Source organism: Durio zibethinus, chromosome 14, assembly GCF_047325235.1.
Source record: "Durio zibethinus cultivar Kanyao isolate XHJ-2024 chromosome 14, ASM4732523v1, whole genome shotgun sequence".
Taxonomy (NCBI): Eukaryota; Viridiplantae; Streptophyta; class Magnoliopsida; order Malvales; family Malvaceae; genus Durio; species Durio zibethinus.
In genome coordinates, this window is record NC_143175.1 from 1,225,499 (window position 1) to 1,245,826 (window position 20,328).

The 20,328-nt window shown below is 33.9% G+C and overlaps 3 protein-coding genes, 1 long non-coding RNA gene and 2 other non-coding genes across 13 annotated transcripts; 3 read left to right on the forward strand and 3 right to left on the reverse strand.

Annotated features, from left to right (window-relative positions):
* Nucleotides 1-405: 405 nt before the first annotated feature.
* LOC149514925 (cysteine synthase-like) lies at nt 406-4,084 on the reverse strand. Its single transcript, XM_089743085.1, has 10 exons — nt 3,792-4,084; nt 3,580-3,689; nt 3,424-3,481; nt 2,794-3,057; nt 2,577-2,714; nt 2,401-2,452; nt 2,087-2,166; nt 1,870-1,929; nt 1,676-1,756; nt 406-724 (listed from the first exon to the last, which is right to left on the reverse strand). The coding sequence occupies exons 1-10, from the start codon at nt 3,828-3,830 to the stop codon at nt 635-637; spliced, it is 972 nt and encodes a 323-aa protein (XP_089599211.1). The 5' UTR covers nt 3,831-4,084; the 3' UTR covers nt 406-634.
* Nucleotides 4,085-8,117: 4,033 nt separating this feature from the next.
* Nucleotides 8,118-12,369, reverse strand: LOC111295318 (bifunctional L-3-cyanoalanine synthase/cysteine synthase D1-like). 4 transcript variants are annotated; one of them, XM_089743086.1, is made up of 11 exons: nt 12,314-12,369; nt 11,508-11,592; nt 11,296-11,405; nt 11,140-11,197; nt 10,510-10,773; nt 10,292-10,429; nt 10,112-10,163; nt 9,798-9,877; nt 9,581-9,640; nt 9,386-9,466; nt 8,118-8,436 (listed from the first exon to the last, which is right to left on the reverse strand). In XM_089743086.1, exons 2-11 carry the CDS (start codon nt 11,544-11,546, stop codon nt 8,347-8,349), a joined length of 972 nt encoding a protein of 323 aa, XP_089599212.1. In that variant the 5' UTR covers nt 11,547-11,592; nt 12,314-12,369; the 3' UTR covers nt 8,118-8,346. The 4 variants fall into 4 exon arrangements, with proteins under 4 accessions (XP_089599212.1, XP_022744499.2, XP_022744497.2 ...); XM_022888764.2 differs by lacking the exon at nt 12,314-12,369 and adding an exon at nt 11,827-12,089; XM_022888762.2 differs by lacking the exon at nt 12,314-12,369 and adding an exon at nt 11,796-12,089.
* A 531-nt stretch (nt 12,370-12,900) lies between these two features.
* LOC149514926 (uncharacterized) lies at nt 12,901-14,786 on the forward strand. The gene is made up of 2 exons (XR_016327333.1): nt 12,901-14,223; nt 14,501-14,786. It is a non-coding gene; the product is annotated as an uncharacterized LOC149514926 (long non-coding RNA).
* Nucleotides 13,686-13,849, forward strand: LOC149514927 (U1 spliceosomal RNA). Its single transcript, XR_016327919.1, has one exon. It is a non-coding gene; the product is annotated as a U1 spliceosomal RNA (small nuclear RNA).
* Nucleotides 14,622-14,782, forward strand: LOC149514928 (U1 spliceosomal RNA). Its single transcript, XR_016327911.1, has one exon. It is a non-coding gene; the product is annotated as a U1 spliceosomal RNA (small nuclear RNA).
* A 321-nt stretch (nt 14,787-15,107) lies between the features above and the next one.
* Nucleotides 15,108-19,281, reverse strand: LOC111295316 (cysteine synthase-like). Of its 5 annotated transcripts, none has more exons than XM_022888760.2 (12): nt 19,042-19,241; nt 18,652-18,706; nt 18,423-18,475; nt 18,206-18,315; nt 17,997-18,054; nt 17,163-17,426; nt 16,940-17,077; nt 16,770-16,821; nt 16,156-16,235; nt 15,959-16,018; nt 15,724-15,804; nt 15,108-15,522 (listed from the first exon to the last, which is right to left on the reverse strand). In XM_022888760.2, exons 3-12 carry the CDS (start codon nt 18,459-18,461, stop codon nt 15,430-15,432), a joined length of 975 nt encoding a protein of 324 aa, XP_022744495.2. In that variant the 5' UTR covers nt 18,462-18,475; nt 18,652-18,706; nt 19,042-19,241; the 3' UTR covers nt 15,108-15,429. The 5 variants fall into 5 exon arrangements, with proteins under 5 accessions (XP_022744495.2, XP_089599213.1, XP_089599214.1 ...); XM_089743087.1 differs by having other exon boundaries at nt 18,652-18,751; XM_089743088.1 differs by lacking the exon at nt 19,042-19,241 and adding an exon at nt 18,918-19,024 and having other exon boundaries at nt 18,652-18,800.
* Nucleotides 19,282-20,328: the final 1,047 nt, after the last annotated feature.

A 20,328-nucleotide genomic window follows, 5' to 3' on the forward strand; every position in this document is an offset into this window, starting at 1 on the left:
AATATGAATTATATTTTTTAATTTTTGATAAATTTATATATTTTTTTAATTTTAAATCATATCATTTTTTATTTATATTTAAAAAAATGTTTGATAGCAAAATACATTTTCACGCATATTTGGTAAACAATTATAATACATATTCCAGTCCCCCTCCTTCATTATAAATCATATAAAAAATCTTACTACAAAAAACTTATTTATTCATATTTTTCATATCTCACTGCATATTCTCTTTTTTTTTTCCTACATTTTTGTCCAATATTAGTGCATAGACTTGTAATAAACATTGATTTTTTTTAATATTTTATTCTTTGTTCTTGGCATTTTGCTTTATGTGAATTAAAAAAGAAAATGAAATTAAATGTTGGTTTGGAAGAAGACATATATATTCTTTAAGACATGTTTGATGTACTGTAAAGAAAATTTACTAGAAAATCCTCAAACCAATTTGAGGTAGAAGGTTTTTTCTACTTATTAAGCTCTCTTACAGCCACGGAAGTTTTAAGATTTTTCAGTCTGATACATAAGCTAGAATGAAAAACAAAAGAAGCCAGGCTCAGTCCATCGTGGAATGCAAAATACAATGATTTGCTGAGTCAGGAAAGAGCACTTTACTGAGTTGGACGGTGCATCAATCAAAGGTCATGTTTTCTGCTTCATGCCTTAAGGTGTCAAACAATGGAGAAGACAGGTAACGCTCACCGGCGCTGGGGAAAATAGCCTGCGTAAGAGGAAAAAAGGCTCGAGAATTAGGAAAATTAACAAACAGGAGATTTCAGCTGTGCAAGACTTTTTACTTGTTCTACCAGTGATGCAAAACCAGTTCAGCAAAGCAAAAATTCAGGCTAAGGCCGGAAATGGAAAACATATGGACATAACCTTATCCTTTTGACATAACTCATCATTTTAAATGGTACACAATGACATGATAACAAAATGATAAAAAAAATACCAAAACGATATGATTTAAATTTTTATTAAAAATCGTATATGAAAACCAAGAAATGTGTTTAGTGTTAGGTATGTTGACATGAATTGTGACAAAACAATTTTGGTGTTTGACATGAAATAGACGAACACAGATACAGAAATTGATGGATCTAGCTTTTGGGGTCTCAAGTCTGAACCTAACTAGGGCCTGCCCTTTCATGCATCATGAATAAGCTATCAGGTTTTAAGTCAAGTTCTATGCTTAAGATGTGGTGCAGTCTCTTCATAATCTCCTTAATCATGTAACCATATTTTACCCTGCAATTCAAATACCAGAAGATTTTGCACCGGACACCCTTTTACAGATCAATTCCAACCATTAATTTGAGTGACTGGTATAAACCAAACTATGAAGAACTTTTCAAGTGACAATGGGATACCAATAGGGCTCTGCATTAGCTTGTTCCAGAAACAAGTCTTTAGAAAACCTGGATTGCTGTGAAGATTTTTTTTCTGTAATGGGAATCTCAGAGAACCTCCTTTACTTGAATGGACAGATTCAATAATCTAAGATTCAACCAACAACTAGCATATGTTTTGACAATATAAACGAGACAAGACAAATCAAGAACTGCAGAAACTGTCATTTGAACCACCTTGTAAAATAATTTTTCAGAGTTAATCAACTTTTATCCAGAATCATTATAGGATATATCAATTTGAAGAAGGGAATGCGACTCACAACTATGAGTTTGCCGGTATTTTCTGGCCTCTTTGCCAACTTAATCGCAGCCGTTGCTGCAGCACCAGAAGAAATACCTACCTGTCAAGGCATATATAAATTTAACTTATGTAATAACAAAAAGGAAAAGAAGAAAAAACAAGTGTTGTAGAAGGTCATATCTCATGAGAATCCATTAATTGTTCTGAACATACCAGCAAACCTTCTTTCAAGGCTAGCAGTTTAGCAGTTTCAATGGCTTCTTCACCAGATACCTAAAAGGTTATCGCAGAAGCATAAATAAATGGAATAAAAAATTAACATGGATGAGATGGTTGATACTTGCCATGGAAAATGAAAGTAAATAATGGGAGAGAATCAGTTCTTATTGGGAAAACAAATAGTATCATCAAGGATGCTATTGGGACTTACCTGAATAACTTCATCAAGGATGCCAACATCCAAAACATCAGGGATGATACCAGCACCAATTCCTTGGATCGGATGAGGGCCTTTGATATGGCAGGCAATGTCATAAAGGAAATAGTTAAGTACTGGATGTTGCTCAAGTCATGAAGGTTATGAAATTGTGTTCAACAACATAATTCCATATAGGGTAGGTAAAACAGAATGTTTTACAGCTTCACAGTTTCGAAACAACATTAAATCCAATAATATTAGAAGAATTTGACAATGTCAGTAAAAAAGAAAGGAAGAATGAAGGGTGAAAGAAACTTGAAACTTACCAGGTTTTCCACCATTCAGGATTGCACTTTCAGCTGGTTCTATGCCATATACCTATATGTCAACACAAGAAGAAAATGCTTTCAATAACATAACAACCAGAACATTGACTCTCTGCATGACTTTCAGTGCAAAATGTGGGCATCATCTCTTCAATTGAAAAAAAAAAAGAGGAAACCTTGATTTCTGAGTTTTTCTCTTTGAGGAATTTCCCTGCACCTGTTACAGTACCACCAGTTCCTATGCCTGCAACCAGCACATCAACTTTCTCACCCGAGTCTTTCCATATCTCCGGACCAGTGGTTTCATAATGAATCTAAACAAAGAATTCATTGGTTAATTTTAAACATCAACTGGATTATGAAATATAGAAAAGTTAACAGTAAAGATAATACCTGTGGATTGGAAGCATTTGCAATTTGCCGAAGCACGTGACCATTAGGTGTTTTATTTAGTATCTCCTCAGCCTTGTCTATAGCCCCTTTAATGCCCATGGCAGGGTTAGTGAGGTATACCTCAGCGCCAAAAGCTCGAAGAACAATTCTCCTCTCAAGGCTTACAGATGCTGGCATTGTAACGATAACTTTATAACCCCTGGCTGCTCCAATGAAAGCCAATCCAATGCCAGTATTACCACCGGTAGGCTCAATAAGGACAGTCTTTAGCCAATATTATTTGAATATATGCAGAACCAAAGGGAAATTGTTAGCTTAAATGTTTCATATTGGACCATCCATGTGGAAAGTAGTCCTCATTTAATCAAAAGATAATTGAAGTAGAAGATATTAGTTTAAGCCTCACATGAGCAAGATAGACATTTGTAAATTGCAACAGACGACATTCAATTTTAGGCATATCTGATAAACTGATCAACTCACTTTTGTAGTCAATAAAACTATATAGATTTCAGGTGTTCTTGGATCTATAACTCTTCTTAATCAGATTACCAACCCATTACTGCACATGCATTAATTTGAAAGCCACACCTAGCAAAGCATCTTCAAATATGGAAATGTCCACTATACCTTCCCCGCTGTAATCAAGCCCTTATCTTCTGCATCTTTGATCATGCTGTATGCAATCCTGTATATCAATAAAGAACGACCAAAGGTGTTAATTTGCAGGTAACACTTTCAAGGTGCAGTGAAGAAAATACAATCAAGTGTAAATAAAGCTTATGCCTGTCTTTAACACTGGAGCAAGGTTCCATTAGCTCTAGCTTGGCAGCAATGCGAGCTACACAACCGTCCACGATATTGTTCAGATATACCATAGGTGTATTACCTATTAACTGCAGAAGCCACAAAAGAGAATCAAAGGAAATTTTGAAAAAGAAGAAGAAGCAGAAGACAAAGGGCAGTGTGAAGCTTTAACGATTGAGAATAAAAATTACTTCAGTAACATCTTTCTTGATTGCACAGTTCTCCTCCATGTCTTGTTCTCCAAATTCTGCAACCTGATAGAACAAGGACTGCAATCTAGCAAAGGAACCAAGTGGTTGGTAGTGCACAGGTGAGGAGGCATGAAAATCAAAAGTGAAAACTTACTATAATCAATAATCAACTATGATGAACATAGAATCGAAATGGAGGAAAACCAAGAGTCAAAGCCTACTATATGTAGTAATAAACTATGATGAACAGAGAAAAGAACTGAGGAAAACACAATTGATTTCAAGTACCCAGTATTTTGTTTAATAAGAATTTCAGTACCTGCTATAGGAGGAACTGAAACACCCCAAGTTTCTTAAAGTTATAAAGAGCATAGTGTTGGGAAAAACAACAACCACATGCAGTAATCATACACAAAATAATAAGCTCAAATCAAGAATAAAAACATACAAATATATTTGGTTCGGTCCAACTCAAAATGACATACTCCAAACCTAATCCACTATCAAATAAATATTTACAATTGTGAGACTTTTAGAATAAAAAAAGTCTCATAAAACTCTACTTAGCTATTCGTTTAGTGTCTAACTCTCTGAGATTACCAAACTAAAACCAATATAGTGGCTATTCGTTTGGTGTCTAACTCTCTGGGATTACCAAACTAAAATCAATACAGTGATTTATTTGACATTACCTGTTCTAATCAATCGTTTGGTGTCTAAACCAATATAGTGGCTATTCGTTTGGCTATTCGTTTGGTGTCTAACTCTCTGGGATTACCAAATTAAAACTAATATAGTGATTTATTTGACATTAACTGTTCTAATCAATTCAATGAGGGAGCCCTCAAACTCCATTTGAAAATTGTCAAATAAAAAATGTTGAACCTTATCACAGGCCGTGTTGAGAACTTCATTATTGAATGAAAGGGTCGGTAAAAAGCAGAATTCAAATAAGAGACTTTATCCTTCTCCTGCTGTATTAAACTCTCGATGTGGGATACAAGATAAACTCAAACTCACTTAACTTTTTCGATGTGGGATTCTGAGATTCAAAGCAAATTCCAACAAATCCTCTCTTGACTTGAATCTTCAAACATTTCAACAGTATCTGCAAAGCTAACACGCTTACCTTTCTTCTTTTCGTTCATCACAGGCATCTCAGCAACTGAACCTCCATCATGTACAAATGATTGACTCTATTCCCTTGTAGAATCACATTACAATTCTTGTACACTTTCAATACTACCATAATATGTGTACCCCGAGAAACTAACTCACCCAAAGCAATCAAATTGTAGTGACAATTTGGTACATACCTTACATGATGAAGTGTCCTAATAACACCATTGTAAGATCTAAGGCGAACACTCCCAATGCCTTGAATCTGCACCTTTTTTTTGTTAGTAACCACAATATCCCCATACTTCTCATTCTCATCCAACTCCACAAAGTAACTTCTATCATTGCAAACATAAACTATAGCAGCTGAATCTAAAATCCAACATTTATCATTTTTCAAAGTCTGAGTCTCATTCACACAAGTTGTCAAAACAACATCATCATCATCAGACATAACAGCAGTAATATCACTCTTTTTTTCATCTGATTTTTTCTCATCATTCGCCTTTTTAAAAGCAACTATATCCCTTCTCAGCTTCGTGTACCGCACTTGAATATGTCCTTCTCACCACAATAATAACATTCTACATCACTGTAATCTCTGTCTCTTGACTTGGATCTCCATCTTGATCCATCAATCATCTTTTGAATCCTCCATCGATCAAAACCCTCTACAGCTAGTGTATTCCCCCGAGGTGATGAGCTCTCCTTTCATTTTCGCGCAACAAGTCAGTCACATCATCCAACTTCAAAGTAGACTTGCCTACCAACATAGTCTGAACTAAAGGCCTATAAGACAGGCAAAGATGACAGCAAAATTAAAGCCTTCTCTTTATCTTTTAACTCATCAACAGAAGAAATCGCTAGCAATTGAGAAACTAATCTATTAAACTCATTCAGGTGATTATGAAGACTCATACCTTCTTCCATCTTCAGAGAATACAGATCCATCTTCAAACATAATCTATTAGTCAACAACTTCGAAGCATAAATACCTTCAAACTTATCACATAAACTTTTTGGAGTACTCTCAGTTAATACACTGTACTTTACTTCTGGCACTGTACTTTACTTCTGGAGCTAACGCCAATCTAATAATACTAACAGCATTTTTCTGAATCTTATTTCAATTAGCATCAGACATTCCCTCCAGCTTACTACTCTCTAATGCTTGATCCAACCTTTGTTGCATTAATACTTTGCCATAACATAAAATTATTCTTTCCATGAATCTCAAATTTAGGCATAGGCATACCAGACATATGATCTTTTGGGCCCACGAACCTTAAATCTCGAACCTCGCTCTGATACTACTTGTTGAAAAAAACAACACCCACACGCAGCAACCACACACAAAACAACAATCTCATATCAAGAATAAAAACACACAAATATATTTGGTTCGACCCAACTAGAATAAGAACACACAAATATATTTGATTCGGCCCAACTCAAAATGGCCTACTCAAAAACCTAATCCACTATCAAATAAATCTTTACAATTGTGAGATTTTTAGAATGAGAAAAGTCTCATAACTCAAAACTTAACCCCAAACCTAATTACACCCTTTAATAACCTACTCACTTAACTATTCGTTTGATGTCTAACTCTCTGGGATTAGATAACTAAAACCAAAACATCTTATCTATAGGGTGAAACCCTTTATACTTTTACTAAACTTTCGATGTGAGATACAAGACAAACTCAAACTCATTTAACTTTGTGTGATTCTGAGATTCAAGGTAAATCCCAACACAGAACAGCGAAATAAACAAGAAATGGTTATTTTCCATATATGGAAATTGAAACAGACTAACCATTGGAAATTTTACCAAACAATAAAAAAAGGGAAATAAATCATATCAAAAAATGTCAAAGAAACAAGAAAAAATGAAACCGTAAATGCATAAAAGGAAATTTACAATAGTTGGATTAGTCTTATACTGCAGATATTTCTAAGGGATGCCTTTGGGTAGTCTAACAACAAACAAGTCAAAAATAAGAAGATAATATGTATAAAAGTAAACACATGGTTCAAAGGCAACAGATGTTGATATTCGATAATGCAGCTGATGAGCTTTGTGTTTTATTATGTTATATAGCCAATTGAAGGCAAATTATGCATTTGTAACTCCAAAACTGTACCAACTCCCTTCGAACTTAGCCTTGAAATAAGTAAAGAAGTCTTGTTTTTTTCTCCCACTTGCACTTCAATACAGTGAATGATCAACTTTTCATTTCAGTATTGCTTTAACAAGGCCAAAGATAAGCTTCTTACAGCAGACACAACGCAGAATGTCTATGGATATAACTATAACCCATATAGATTTGAAACTTGTTTTTTAAATTATTTGCATTGAGATTTACAAAGACTAGCTTTCATTGAGATGGTTGAATGGAATAGCTGGATTGTTATGGACTTTCCTGTACTTGTCATCCTTATCACTTCACTTTCCTTGTTGATACTTCCTTTACGCAACAAAATCTGTTTCCTTTTTTTCTAGTCAAGAGGGGTAAGCCACATGACTTCCGAATGTGGAAAATATTTTCTTTCCTCTTGGTCATTTTCCGCTTGTCCCTTCATTTTTTATTCTCCAATACGGCAAAAACAAAGAAAATGGCTGGGATGGGTGCGGTTTATTTGGTAGTTCAATAAAAGGCTTATGATTCTTGCTCCATCTCAAATCTTAAATGATCCGGACGTTTGTTGTATTCTCTTATATCATATTTTATACGAAAGACATGTAAAATATAAAAATTATTATGTAATAATTTTTATCAACGTATCAAATATGAATTATATTTTTTGATTTTTAATAAATTTATATATTTTTTTTAATTTTAAATCATATCATTTTTTATTTATGTTTAAAAAAATTTTTGATAGCAAAACACATTTACATGCATATTTGGTAAACAAATATACTACGCATTCCACTCCCCTTCTTCATTATAAATCATACAAAAATACTTACTACAAAAAACTAATAGCAACTCTCATTTATTCATATTTTTCATATCTCACTGCATATTCTCTTTTTTTTTTCCTACATTTTTGTCCAATATTAGTGCATAGACTTGCAATAAACATTGATTTTTTTTAATATTTTACTCTTTGTTCTTGGCATTTTGCTTTATGTGAATTAAAAAAGAAAATGAAATTAAATGTTGGTTTGAAAGAAGACATATATATTCTTTCAGACATGTTTGGTGTACTGTAAAGAAAATTTACTAGAAAATCCTCAAACCAATTTGAGGTAGAAGGTTTTTTCTACTTATTAAGCTCTCTTACAGCCACGGAAGTTTTAAGATTTTTCAGTCTGATACATAAGCTAGAATGAAAAACAAAAGAAGCCAGGCTCAGTCCATGGTGGAATGCACAATACAATGATTTGCTGAGTCAGGAAAGAGCACTTTTCTGAGCTGGACGGTGCATCAATCAAAGGTCATGTTTTCTGCTTCATGCCTTAAGGAGTCAAACAATGGAGAAGACAGGTAACGCTCACCGGCGCTGGGGAAAATAGCCTGCGTAAGAGGAAAAAAGGCTCGAGAATTAGGAAAATTAACAAACAGGAGATTTCAGCTGTGCAAGACTTTTTACTTGTTCTACCAGTGATGCAAAACCAGTTCAGCAAAGCAAAATTTCAGGCTAAGGCCGGAAATGGAAAACATATGGACATAACCTTATCCTTTTGACATCACTCATCATTTTAAATGGTACACAATGACATGATAACAAAATGATAAAAAAAATACCAAAACGATATGATTTAAAATTTTAATAAAAATCGTATATGAAAACCAAGAAATGTGTTTAGTGTTAGGTATGTTGACATGAATTGTGAAAACAATTTTGGTGTTTGACATGAAATAGTCGAACACAGATACAGAAATTGATGGATCTAGCTTTTGGGATCTCAAGTCTGAACCTAACTAGGGCCTGCCCTTTCATGCATCATGAATAAGCTATCAGGTTTTAAGTCAAGTTCTATGCTTAAGATGTGGTGCAGTCTCTTCTTAATCTCCCTAATCATGTAACCATTTTTTACCCTGCAATTCAAATACCAGAAGATTTTGCACCGGACACCCTTATACAGATCAATTCCAACCTTTAATTTGAGTGACTGGTATAAGCCAAACTATGAAGAACTTTTCAAGTGACAATGGGATACCAATAGGGCTCTGCATTAGCTTGTGCCAGAAACAAGTCTTTAGAAAACCTGGATTGTTGTGAAGATTTTTTTTCTGTAATGGGAATCTCAGAGAACCTCCTTTACTTGAATGGACAGATTCAATAATCTAAGATTCAACCAACAACTAGCATATATTTTGACAATATAAACGAGACAAGACAAATCAAGAACTGCAGAAACTGTCATTTGAGCCACCTTGTAAAATAATTTTTCAGAGTTAATCAACTTTTATCTAGAATCATTATAGGATATATCAATTTGAAGAAGGGAATGCGACTCACAACTATGAGTTTGCCGGTATTTTCTGGCCTCTTTGCCAACTTAATCGCAGCCGCCGCTGCAGCACCAGATGATATACCTACCTGTCAAGGCATATATAAATTTAACTTATGTAATAACAAAAAGGAAAAGATGAAAAAAACAAGTGTTGTAGAAGGTCATATCTCATGAGAATCCATTAATTGTTCTGAACATACCAGCAAACCTTCTTTCAAGGCTAGCAGTTTAGCAGTTTCAATGGCTTCTTCACCAGATACCTAAAAGGTTATCGCAGAAGCATAAATAAATGGAATAAAAAATTAACATGGATGAGATGGTTGATACTTGCCATGGAAAATGAAAGTAAATAATGGGAGAGAATCAGTTCTTATTGGGAAAACAAATAGTATCATCAAGGATGCTATTGGGACTTACCTGAATAACTTCATCAAGGATGCCAACATCCAAAACATCAGGGATGATACCAGCACCAATTCCTTGGATCGGATGAGGGCCTTTGATATGCCAGGCAATGTCATAAAGGAAATAGTTAAGTACTGGATATTACTCAAGTCATGAAGGTTATGAAATTGTGTTCAACAACATAATTCCATATAGGGTAGGTAAAACAGAATGTTTTACAGCTTCACAGTTTCGAAACAACATTAAATCCAATAATATTAGAAGAATTTGACAATATCAGTAAAAAAGAAAGGAAGAATGAAGGGTGAAAGAAACTTGAAACTTACCAGGTTTTCCACCATTCAGGATTGCACTTTCAGCTGGTTCTATGCCATATACCTATATGTCAACACAAGAAGAAAATGCTCTCAATAACATAACAACCAGAACATTGACTCTCTGCATGACTTTCAGTGCAAAATGTGGGCATCATCTCTTCCATTGAAAAAAAAAAAAGAAGAGGAAACCTTGATTTCTGAGTTTTTCTCTTTGAGGAATTTCCCTGCACCTGTTACAGTACCACCAGTTCCTATGCCTGCAACCAGCACATCAACTTTCTCACCCGAGTCTTTCCATATCTCCGGACCAGTGGTTTCATAATGAATCTAAACAAAGAATTCATTGGTTCATTTTAAACATGAACTGGGATTATGAAATATAGAAAAGTTAACAGTAAAGATAATACCTGTGGATTGGAAGCATTTGCAAATTGCCGAAGCATGTGACCATTAGGTGTTTTATTTAGTACCTCCTCAGCCTTGTCTATAACCCCTTTAATGCCCATGGCAGGGTTAGTGAGGTATACCTCAGCGCCAAAAGCTCGAAGAACAATTCTCCTCTCAAGGCTTACAGAAGCTGGCATTGTAACGATAACTTTATAACCCCTGGCTGCTCCAATGAAAGCCAATCCAATGCCAGTATTACCACTGGTAGGCTCAATGAGGACAGTCTTTAGCCAATATTGTTTGAATATATGCAGAACCAAAGGGAAATTGTTAGCTTAAACGTTCCATATTGGACCATCCGTGTGGAAAGTAGTCCTTATTTAATCAGAAGATAACTGAAGCAGAAGATATTAGTTTAAGCCTCACACGAGCAAGATAGACATTTGTAAATTGCAACAGACGACATTCAATTTTAGGCATATCTGATAAACTGATCAACTCACTTTTGTAGTCAATAAAACTATATAAATTTCAGGTGTTCTTGGATCTATAACTCTTCTTAATCAGATTATCAACCCATTACTGCACATGCATTAATTTGAAAGCTACACCTAGCAAAGCATCTTCAAATATGGAAATGTCCACTATACCTTCCCCGCTGTAATCAAGCCCTTATCTTCTGCATCTTTGATCATGCTGTATGCAATCCTGTATATCAATAAAGAACGACCAAAGGTGTTAATTTGCAGGTAACACTTTCAAGGTGCAGTGAAGAAAATACAATCAAGTGTAAATAAAGCTTATGCCTGTCTTTAACACTGGAGCAAGGTTCCATTAGCTCTAGCTTGGCAGCAATGCGAGCTACACAACCGTCCACGATATTGTTCAGATATACCATAGGTGTATTACCTATTAACTGCAGAAGCCACACAAGAGAATCAAAGGAAATTTTGAAAAAGAAGAAGAAGCAGAAGACAAAGGGCAGTGTGAAGCTTTAACGATTGAGAACAAAAATTACTTCAGTAACATCTTTCTTGATTGCACAATTCTCCTCCATGTCTTGTTCTCCAAATTCTGCAACCTGATAGAAAAAGAACTGCAATCTAGCAAAGGAAACAAGTGGTTGGTAGTGCACAGGTGAGGAGGCATGAAAATCAAAAGTGAAAACTTACTATAATCAATAATCAACTATGATGAACATAGAGTCGAAATTGAGGAAAACTAAAAGTCAAAGCCTACTATAGTTAGTAATAAACTGTGATGAACAGAGAAGAGAATTAAGGAAAACACAATTGATTTCAAGTACCCAGTATTTTGTTTAAAAAGAATTTCAGTACCTGCAACTGGGGGAACTGAAACACCCAAGTTTCTGAAAGTTTATAAAGAGCATAGAACAGCGTAGTGAACAAGAAATACTTACTTTCCATATGCAAATTGAAACAGTCAAACCATTGGAAATTTTACCAAACAATAAAAAAATGAAATAAATCATATCCAAGAATGTCAAAGAAACAAGAAAAAATGAAACTGCCAACGCATAGAAAGAAAATTAAAACAGGAGGATTAGTCCTATGCTACAGATATTTCTAAGGGGTGTCTTTGGGTAGTCTAACAAAAAACAAGTAAAAAAAAAAAAGATAATATGGAAAACACATGGTAAAAAGGAAGCAGATGTTGATCGATGATGCAGCTGATGAGCTTTGTCTTTTATTATGTTATACAGCCAATTGAAGGCCAATTATCATTGGTAACCCCAAAACTGTACCCCCCTTCAGACTTAGCCTTCAAATATGTAAAGAAGTCTTGTTTTTTTCTCGCACTTACACTTAAATGCAGTGAATAATCAACTTTTCATTTCATCACTGCTTTCCGTCTTACAGCAGACAGAACGCAGTCTGTCCATGGATGGGACTATTAAGATTAGTAAGGATCGGATCAGATCAAACTTTTACTCATTTTAAATTTGATTTAATTTTTTAATTATAAATTTTAAATTTTTTTATTTAAATTTAATCTGATTTAATATTATATAAATTTGGATTTGATTTAAAATTAATATAATATTATTTTTAAATATAATTATATAAATATATAAATAAATAATTAAAAAATAATTTTTATATAATTTTAAATTGAATTTATTTAAAATTTAAATATAATTTAATTTTAATTTTTACTTTATTTTATTTTATTAGACCCAAAATTTAATTTTTTTTAAAAAAATTTTGATGATCAAGTCGAGATTTGATTGGGATGCCAACCTGATAGCTATACCCATATAGATTTGAAACTTGTTTTTTAAATTCTTTGCATTGACTAGATTTACAAAGACTAGCTTTCATTGAGATAGTTGAATGGAATAGCTGGATTGTTATGGCCTTTCCTGCACTTGTCATCCTTATCACTTCTCTTTTCTTGGTGATACAACCTTTTACACAACAAAATCTGTTTACCTTTTTACTAGTCAATAGGGTAAGCCATGTGACTGCGGAATGTGGAAAACATTTTCTTCCCTCTTGGTCATATTTTCTTGTCCAACACGGCAAAAACAAAGAAAATGGCTGCGATGGGAGCTGTTTATTTGGTAGTTCAATAAAAGGCTTATGATTCTTGCCCCATCTCAAGTCTCAATCTGAGTAATTTGGACAGTATCCTTTTCATTTTAGTTGGTTCCCACAAATATCAAACTACTGACAAACGGTTCATTGAACTATAACTTAGGCTCCTAGACTCTCCAAGAAATGGCTTACACCTTCATCAGAACAACACAGGGAAGAGTTCATTGAACTGCAGCTTTGCTGCGCAACTTCACTGGTTAATGCACAATGATGAAACTCTTAAGTAGTTCAGTAGTTCTCAGCCAAATTTCTACAATAACTAAAGAAATAAATGAAATGTTGTCCCATTAAGTTGAAGCTGAAACAGGTCCAAAAAACCCTTTTCTGGCATAACCATAACCCAAATTTCTGAAGAAATTCAACTTGTCCACACAGATAGATGATTGAAACTTTATGAATTTACATTACCAATCAATTTGGTTAGTTCACTAGGCAAGGGCCCCACTTCCCCAAGAAAGCCAACTCTTGCAGTTCACTGGTTTGAGAAGCCATATGTGCCAGTATCCCACATTAGAAAAGGAAGCAAGATGGAGGTGGAGATTGGTGCTTTAAACTGGAGAAAATGATGCAGTACAAACATACATACCTGGACGGGGTCAATGGGTGATCAAGAAGACCCATGGCCTAGGTTGATGGTCTTCATTGCACGTTGTGGGGGTGCATCAGCCTAACATCTCCCTATAGAGGAGAGTGTACGTCAAAATTTGTGGCAGTTGGGGGCTCGTGCTCGCGCGGCCCCCTTCAAAATCTATACAAATCAATACTCAAACTATGATTGGTAGGCCGTGTATGAATAAATATCGATTCATGGTTACTGCGGATTTCATTTTCAATTTTGCAATATCCACAGCTATGATTGGACGAGATTGTTGGAAATAATAGAAATAATGGTAATGGAAAACATTCTCAGAGAAATCCTTTTTCAAGCCTGCTAGATTCATTGGAAATGATGATTCAAAGAACAAAACACGGAAATCCAGTTAGCTTGGCTGCCATGGTCATTGAACAGGCTCGCTGTAAAAGCAAAAAGGGAGGATTGAAACAAAATGTGATGAACTGGATTGAAAATCTCTTCCTGGTAGCCATGGGTGCATTCATTATACAGTTGAAGATCAGGTTAAAATTTGCACTAGTGAGTTCGTGTGCACTATGTCATAGGAACAAAACCCCACTTCCATGGAGAAAGCTTATGCAAACTCATGATAACTGATTAAGCTTAATGACAATTCCAAGCATAGTGCTGCGGTTTCTCTAATCCTCTGCATCTATCAAATGCTGAATTTGTTCAACAGAATTGCATGAAAACTTATACAAATATGTTTTGTTGTATGCATGATATGGTATTTTCTTGGGAGTTTTGATATTTTCTTCATTTTGATTTTTGACTCACCAGTCACCAGGAAGTTCGAACCAAGGAGATGCTTCATGCTGAGGTGCAATCCCATATCGAAGAACTAAGAGGAACGAGCACGAGCGTGGTTTCATAAATAAGAGGCAGCTAGCGGCGGTGAAACATACTTACCTGGACGGGGTCAATGGGTGATCAATTAAACCCATGGCCTAGGTAAGCGACCTTCATTGCACTTGGGAGGGGCGCTTGCCTAAGGTCTCCCCAAGTGGGAGAGCCTACGTCATAATTTGTGGTAGTGGGGGCATGCGTTCGCGCGGCCCCTGACCTATTTCAGTTACAACGTTTGGGCCCGGGAATGCTTTTAAGGTATTTGTGCATGTCTTGGTCTGGTGGTTTTCATTGTAGGAGGAGTTAGTCGGGGTACAGAATTTCGAAAGAAAGACGATGCCTCCAGTCAACAAGCTGATTGGTTAGGAGCTGATGCTTGAAAATTTAGTTCTCAATCATGCAATCATCAATCCGACCTGTTTGCAAAGAGAGTTTTCAATGGAAAACATCAAAGTCAACAAAGCTGATTGGTTAGGGGCTCATGCTTGAAAATTGAGTTCACAATGATGCAATCAACAATCCGAGCTGTTTTCAAAGAGAGTTTTCAATGGAAAACATCAAATTTTATTTTTAATCTCACAACATTGTTTTTATAGAACTACAGTGTTGATGACTGTTTTTGTTCAACCTCACAGCAAAGCAAAAAAGCTTCAAATACCATCTCCAAACAACATTTCCTCTTAATCCATTTATAGACTAGATTGACTACAGCAAAGCCGACTTATTTCTAAGGTCTTTTGAGAACCCAAGGAGGAAACAAAACCATTCATTGGAAAGATCAACATGCTGCTTGATAAGTAACTTCTCTTCTCCATATTTCAAACTGATAATCATGACATTTTGACACTAGGATTCGGTTCATTTCAAGGCTCAAAACCCATAGTCTCCGCCTCCCGTTTCACAGACTCAAACAGCACGGATGAGAGATAACGCTCACCAAAGCTAGGGAAGACCACCTGTTTAGGTTCAAAATTAAAATGATTTTGATATAACCTATAATTCATGTATATGCCAGTACTGTAAAGTCAGAGTAATAGACAGAAATGTAAAAATAGCCTGTTTCGATAATGGTATTTATCTTTGGCAGTATTGCATCATTGGCATGTTTAGACAGGATGATGTTGGATTGACTTCTAAAATAAAATAATAAAACTTACAACAATGAGTTTCCCAGCATTTTCGGGCCTCTTGGCTATCTTAATTGCAGCAGCAGCAGCAGCACCGGATGATATACCTACCTGTAATACATGTTCCAAACAATTAAAGGAAATTGCAGAAGGAATCCACAAACAGAAACCTGAGTGTAGTTGAATTCAGTTTACCGGTGAACAAGTGCAAACAAGGCTATGGATTCCCTTATCAAATTATGTCACTTAAAGTGAAGAAACTTACCAACAATCCTTCTTTCAGAGCAAGTTGCTTTGCTGTTTCAATAGCTTCTTCACTGGATATCTGCAATCATACAGGTAACTGGTAATGAATTATGGCATAGGAAAAATGCAAGTTCTTTACATGTCCACAGAAATTAGCATTTACATCCCACATTGAGTGAAATATAATCTGAATAAATAAATACAACGGAGACTTACTTGGACAACTTCATCGAGTAAATTGACATCTAAAACACCAGGGATGAAGCCAGCACCAATTCCTTGGATCTTATGTGGACCTTGAACGTTAAAAATGCAAGCAGTTCATCAATAGATAAAAAATTCTTACAAAATCTTAAGTTAGCATGAGGAACAAAAGAAAACAACTTTCGGTTAATAATTGCAAACATATATAAAATCTTACAACAAGACTGACCAAAGACAATGCTAGTATCCTGGTTATTAGGGACAAAAGTAGAAGAGCAAATTTTCAAATTTGATCTCAATCAAATATTATAATTGGAAATGGAAAAAAATAAGTTTAAAGCTAAATACTTGAAGTCTTGAACCAAGAAACTTCAAGAACTGAGTAGGCTTAAATATTACAAAAGAAAAAACCCTCAACTAAAATTAAAAAATCAACCAAGCCCCTATCCTATTAAAATAGGGAAACCAATAATCAAGTTCTCATGATCATTTTCGAGATACAAAGCATAGTTCCTATCTACTCAGCTAGCGGTTATAGATTGTAGAAAACAACAAAAGTACAGAAAATAGAATATGCAATATGAAGAACAATGTGAAAAGAAAACATTGTAAACATTACAACTTACCAGGTTTCCCTCCAGAAAGCACTGCACTTTCAACTGGTTCCACACCAATGATCTGAACAGAAAAAGGCAAGGGGCAATATAAGCAACACTAAAGCACAATCGTTGACAAACACAATTTAGTAATTGAAGTCACAATTTATTCCATCTAATTAGGCATCGGAAAATCTAACCTTAATGTCAGGATTCTGCTCTCTGAGATACTTCCCTGCTCCTGTTACAGTACCTCCTGTCCCAATACCAGAGACCAGGATATCTACCTTCCCTCCAGTGCCTTTCCATATCTCTGGTCCAGTTGTCTCATAATGTATCTAAATCAGGAAAAAAGAATCAGATCATGACATCCTCCATCGCTCCAACCATCAAAATATGGGTAAAAAAGTTTCCAAATGATACCTTTGGGTTGGCAGGGTTTTCAAATTGCTGAAGAATATAAGAATTAGGAGTCTTTGCCAGAATTTCCTCAGCCTTCTGAACAGCCCCTTTCATGCCCCTGGCTGGATCTGTAAGAACCAGCTCAGCTCCAAAAGCTCGGAGGACCATTCTCCTTTCTAAACTCATTGAAGAAGGCATGGTAATTATGAGTTTGTAACCCTTAGCAGCTGCCATGAATGCCAATCCTATTCCAGTATTACCACTGGTTGGCTCAATAAGGACACTCTTCAGCATAAAGGAAAAATGGAATTTATGTAAAGTTAAAATTTCTCTCATTAAGTTTATCAATCAAAACTAAAGGTAATTTTGACATTAAATCAACACAATCATGATAGTAGCAGGAAGACAGCCCTACTTTTGCACATAAAAAAAGTTATGGAATTTGGATTTAGATTTTAGAAGGAACAAACAATAGAAGGCCTAAGAAATTCAACAGAGATGCTTTTCAAGTTGACAACAGTGCATAATTTCATCATATGGCACAGTGACAATAGTATAATCTACTCAAAACTTTGAAGAGTTATAAACACCGCTAATTCAACGAGGTCTATTGTCTCAACAAAGCTTGCATTCTCATTAGTGTCTTTTAACTACAAAGATCACCTTGAATAAAACAATCATTTTATTTGGATGCAACAAACTTACAAACATTTACCAGCAATAAGGCCCAACATCATGAATAACGGCATAAGCAGAATTCAATGCATAATTTTACTTGCAAAGTGACAGTAACCTAATATTAACTTGAAAATTCCATTACATGAATTTCTATGAAAGAAATATCCAAATACCAACCTCACCCGGTTTAATGAGACCCTTCTCCTCTGCATCTGCAATCATACTATATCCAATCCTGCAAACAAAGAAGTTTTTGCATCTCATCAAAGATTAAAAACTCCAGCACTACATAACTCAATGCAGCATAATAGCATTTATCATGATCAATCTTGTGTGTGATGTTTTCTGATACATCTCTGAATGGAGAGGTGGAGATAGTGTAATACCTGTCCTTGACACTGGAGCAGGGTTCCATTGCCTCCAACTTGGCAGCAATATGAGCCACGCATCCATCCACAACATTGTTCAGATATACCAGTGGTGTTTTACCAATCAACTGTTTATGTCAAACCCAACAAGATTAACAAGGTTAACAATAGTTTTCTTAAATTAAATACAAATAAATTCCTACAACTTTATTGATGAAGATGAACAACAGCTTACTTCAGTGACATCTTTGGCAATTAAACTCTTGTCCTCCATTTCTTCTCAAGTTACTGCACAAGCATTCCAGGGCTGACTTATTCAGCAAAACAAGCTAAACTAATAATAATAAAAAAAGATAAGTAATCATACTTAAAACCAAAAAAAAAAAAAAAAGAAATTTTGATCTTACACAACAATTTCAATAATTTAACAGAAATAGCAATTAGTGACACTTTAGTAATTTTACCCTTTAGCAAAAATTTTGGGATTAATATACAATTGAGGTACAGCACAGAGTCTCTCTGGAAGAGAAAATAGTTCCCAAAGTATTAGACATTAAAGGGAGCCTACAAATGATCATGAACTTGATCAATCCAAAAGCAAAACCAAATCCCCCTGAAAGTTACAGTAATCAAGAAAAAACCCATATATGAAAACATCAAAAAGAACATCAGTAACATACAAAAACCATAAATCCAACCTTAAAAACACAAACAAGAACAAGAATTTTACACATGTAAAGTCCCCAAACTCCATGCTTGCAACTTTTCCGAAGAACGGTAGTGTTTTTTTCAGCAAAATCTTTGAGTAGGAAGTAATACATCAGCTAAAAAAATAAAGACTTCAAAGACTTAACCTTTTCTACGCCGAGAAACAAGAAAGTTCCTTCGTGTTATCAATATCTCCTCTTAAGAAAATAACAATGCTGTCTTGGCCAACTAGCCGCCTATAAACAATCTGGCGTTTGGTTGCAAGGAAAAGCCAAAAGATTCAAAAGTGTTTTTATTTCTTTAGTTTTATTCATCCTTTTTGTAATTTTGGGTTTTTTTTTTTTACTTGTTAATATGGCTTTTGATTTGGTTATATGTTAATGTTAATGTCAAAAAGAACATTTCTTTGGTTTGCACAAAAGTTGTTTTTCTCTTTTATTAGTTTTTTCTTTCTTTTTTTTTTTTTAAATTTATTTTCTTATTTTACCTCCTTCTGTTTTGTTTTATAATATTATTTTATAATTAAATCATAAGAAAATTTTCTTCTGACTTCCAAAGTCTATAACATTATCATGACTTCTTAAGTTTCACTATTATAGATATAATTTTATAAAAATTTTGTAATTTAAAAATAAAAAAATTATAAATATTTTATGATTTAAATTTAGATTTATTAAATATTATCTCAAAATATTATATAAATTAATTAAGTTAAATTTTGAGTTTATTATTTTAATATTTTTATTATGACATTAATTAAGATTAAATTTTATGTTAAAAAATTAGGCTTTATACTTAAATAAATCTTTAAATTTTATTCCAAAATGTAAATTAGCTTTCAGTCTTTTATTGCATAAAATTAAGGTTATAAATTTTTATTTTACTATAATTATATTTATTAAATCTTAAATATAAATGAATAATATTCAATTGATATAATTTTAAAATAATATTTTTTTAAATATTTATTATTCAATTCATCCAAATAAATTTAAGTACATATTTATTAAATCATCTTAACTAAAAAATTATAACAAAAAATGAATATTTTATACCATTAAAAATTTAATTATAATAAAATAAAAATTCAGAATCTTAATTTTATGTAATAAAAAATCGATAGCATAATTTTATTTTTAAATAAAATTTCAAACTTTATTCGAGTAATATCCAGAAAAATTATAAGTATATATATATTATTAATATATAAAGTGGCTCTTGAGTCTTCTTCAGCTTTTTATTATTTGGGTAATTATTGTGTTTTTTTTCTTTTAGGTTTTTTTTTTTTTTTACTTTTTATTAAGAAGAAAGAAAAAATAAAAATTCAAAGACAAATAACAAAAAGTTAGAAGATGAGTCCTAATTTTTGGTATTTTCTTTTCTTTTTCAACCTTTTTATTTACTCCATATATTTATTAAAATATCAATTAAGT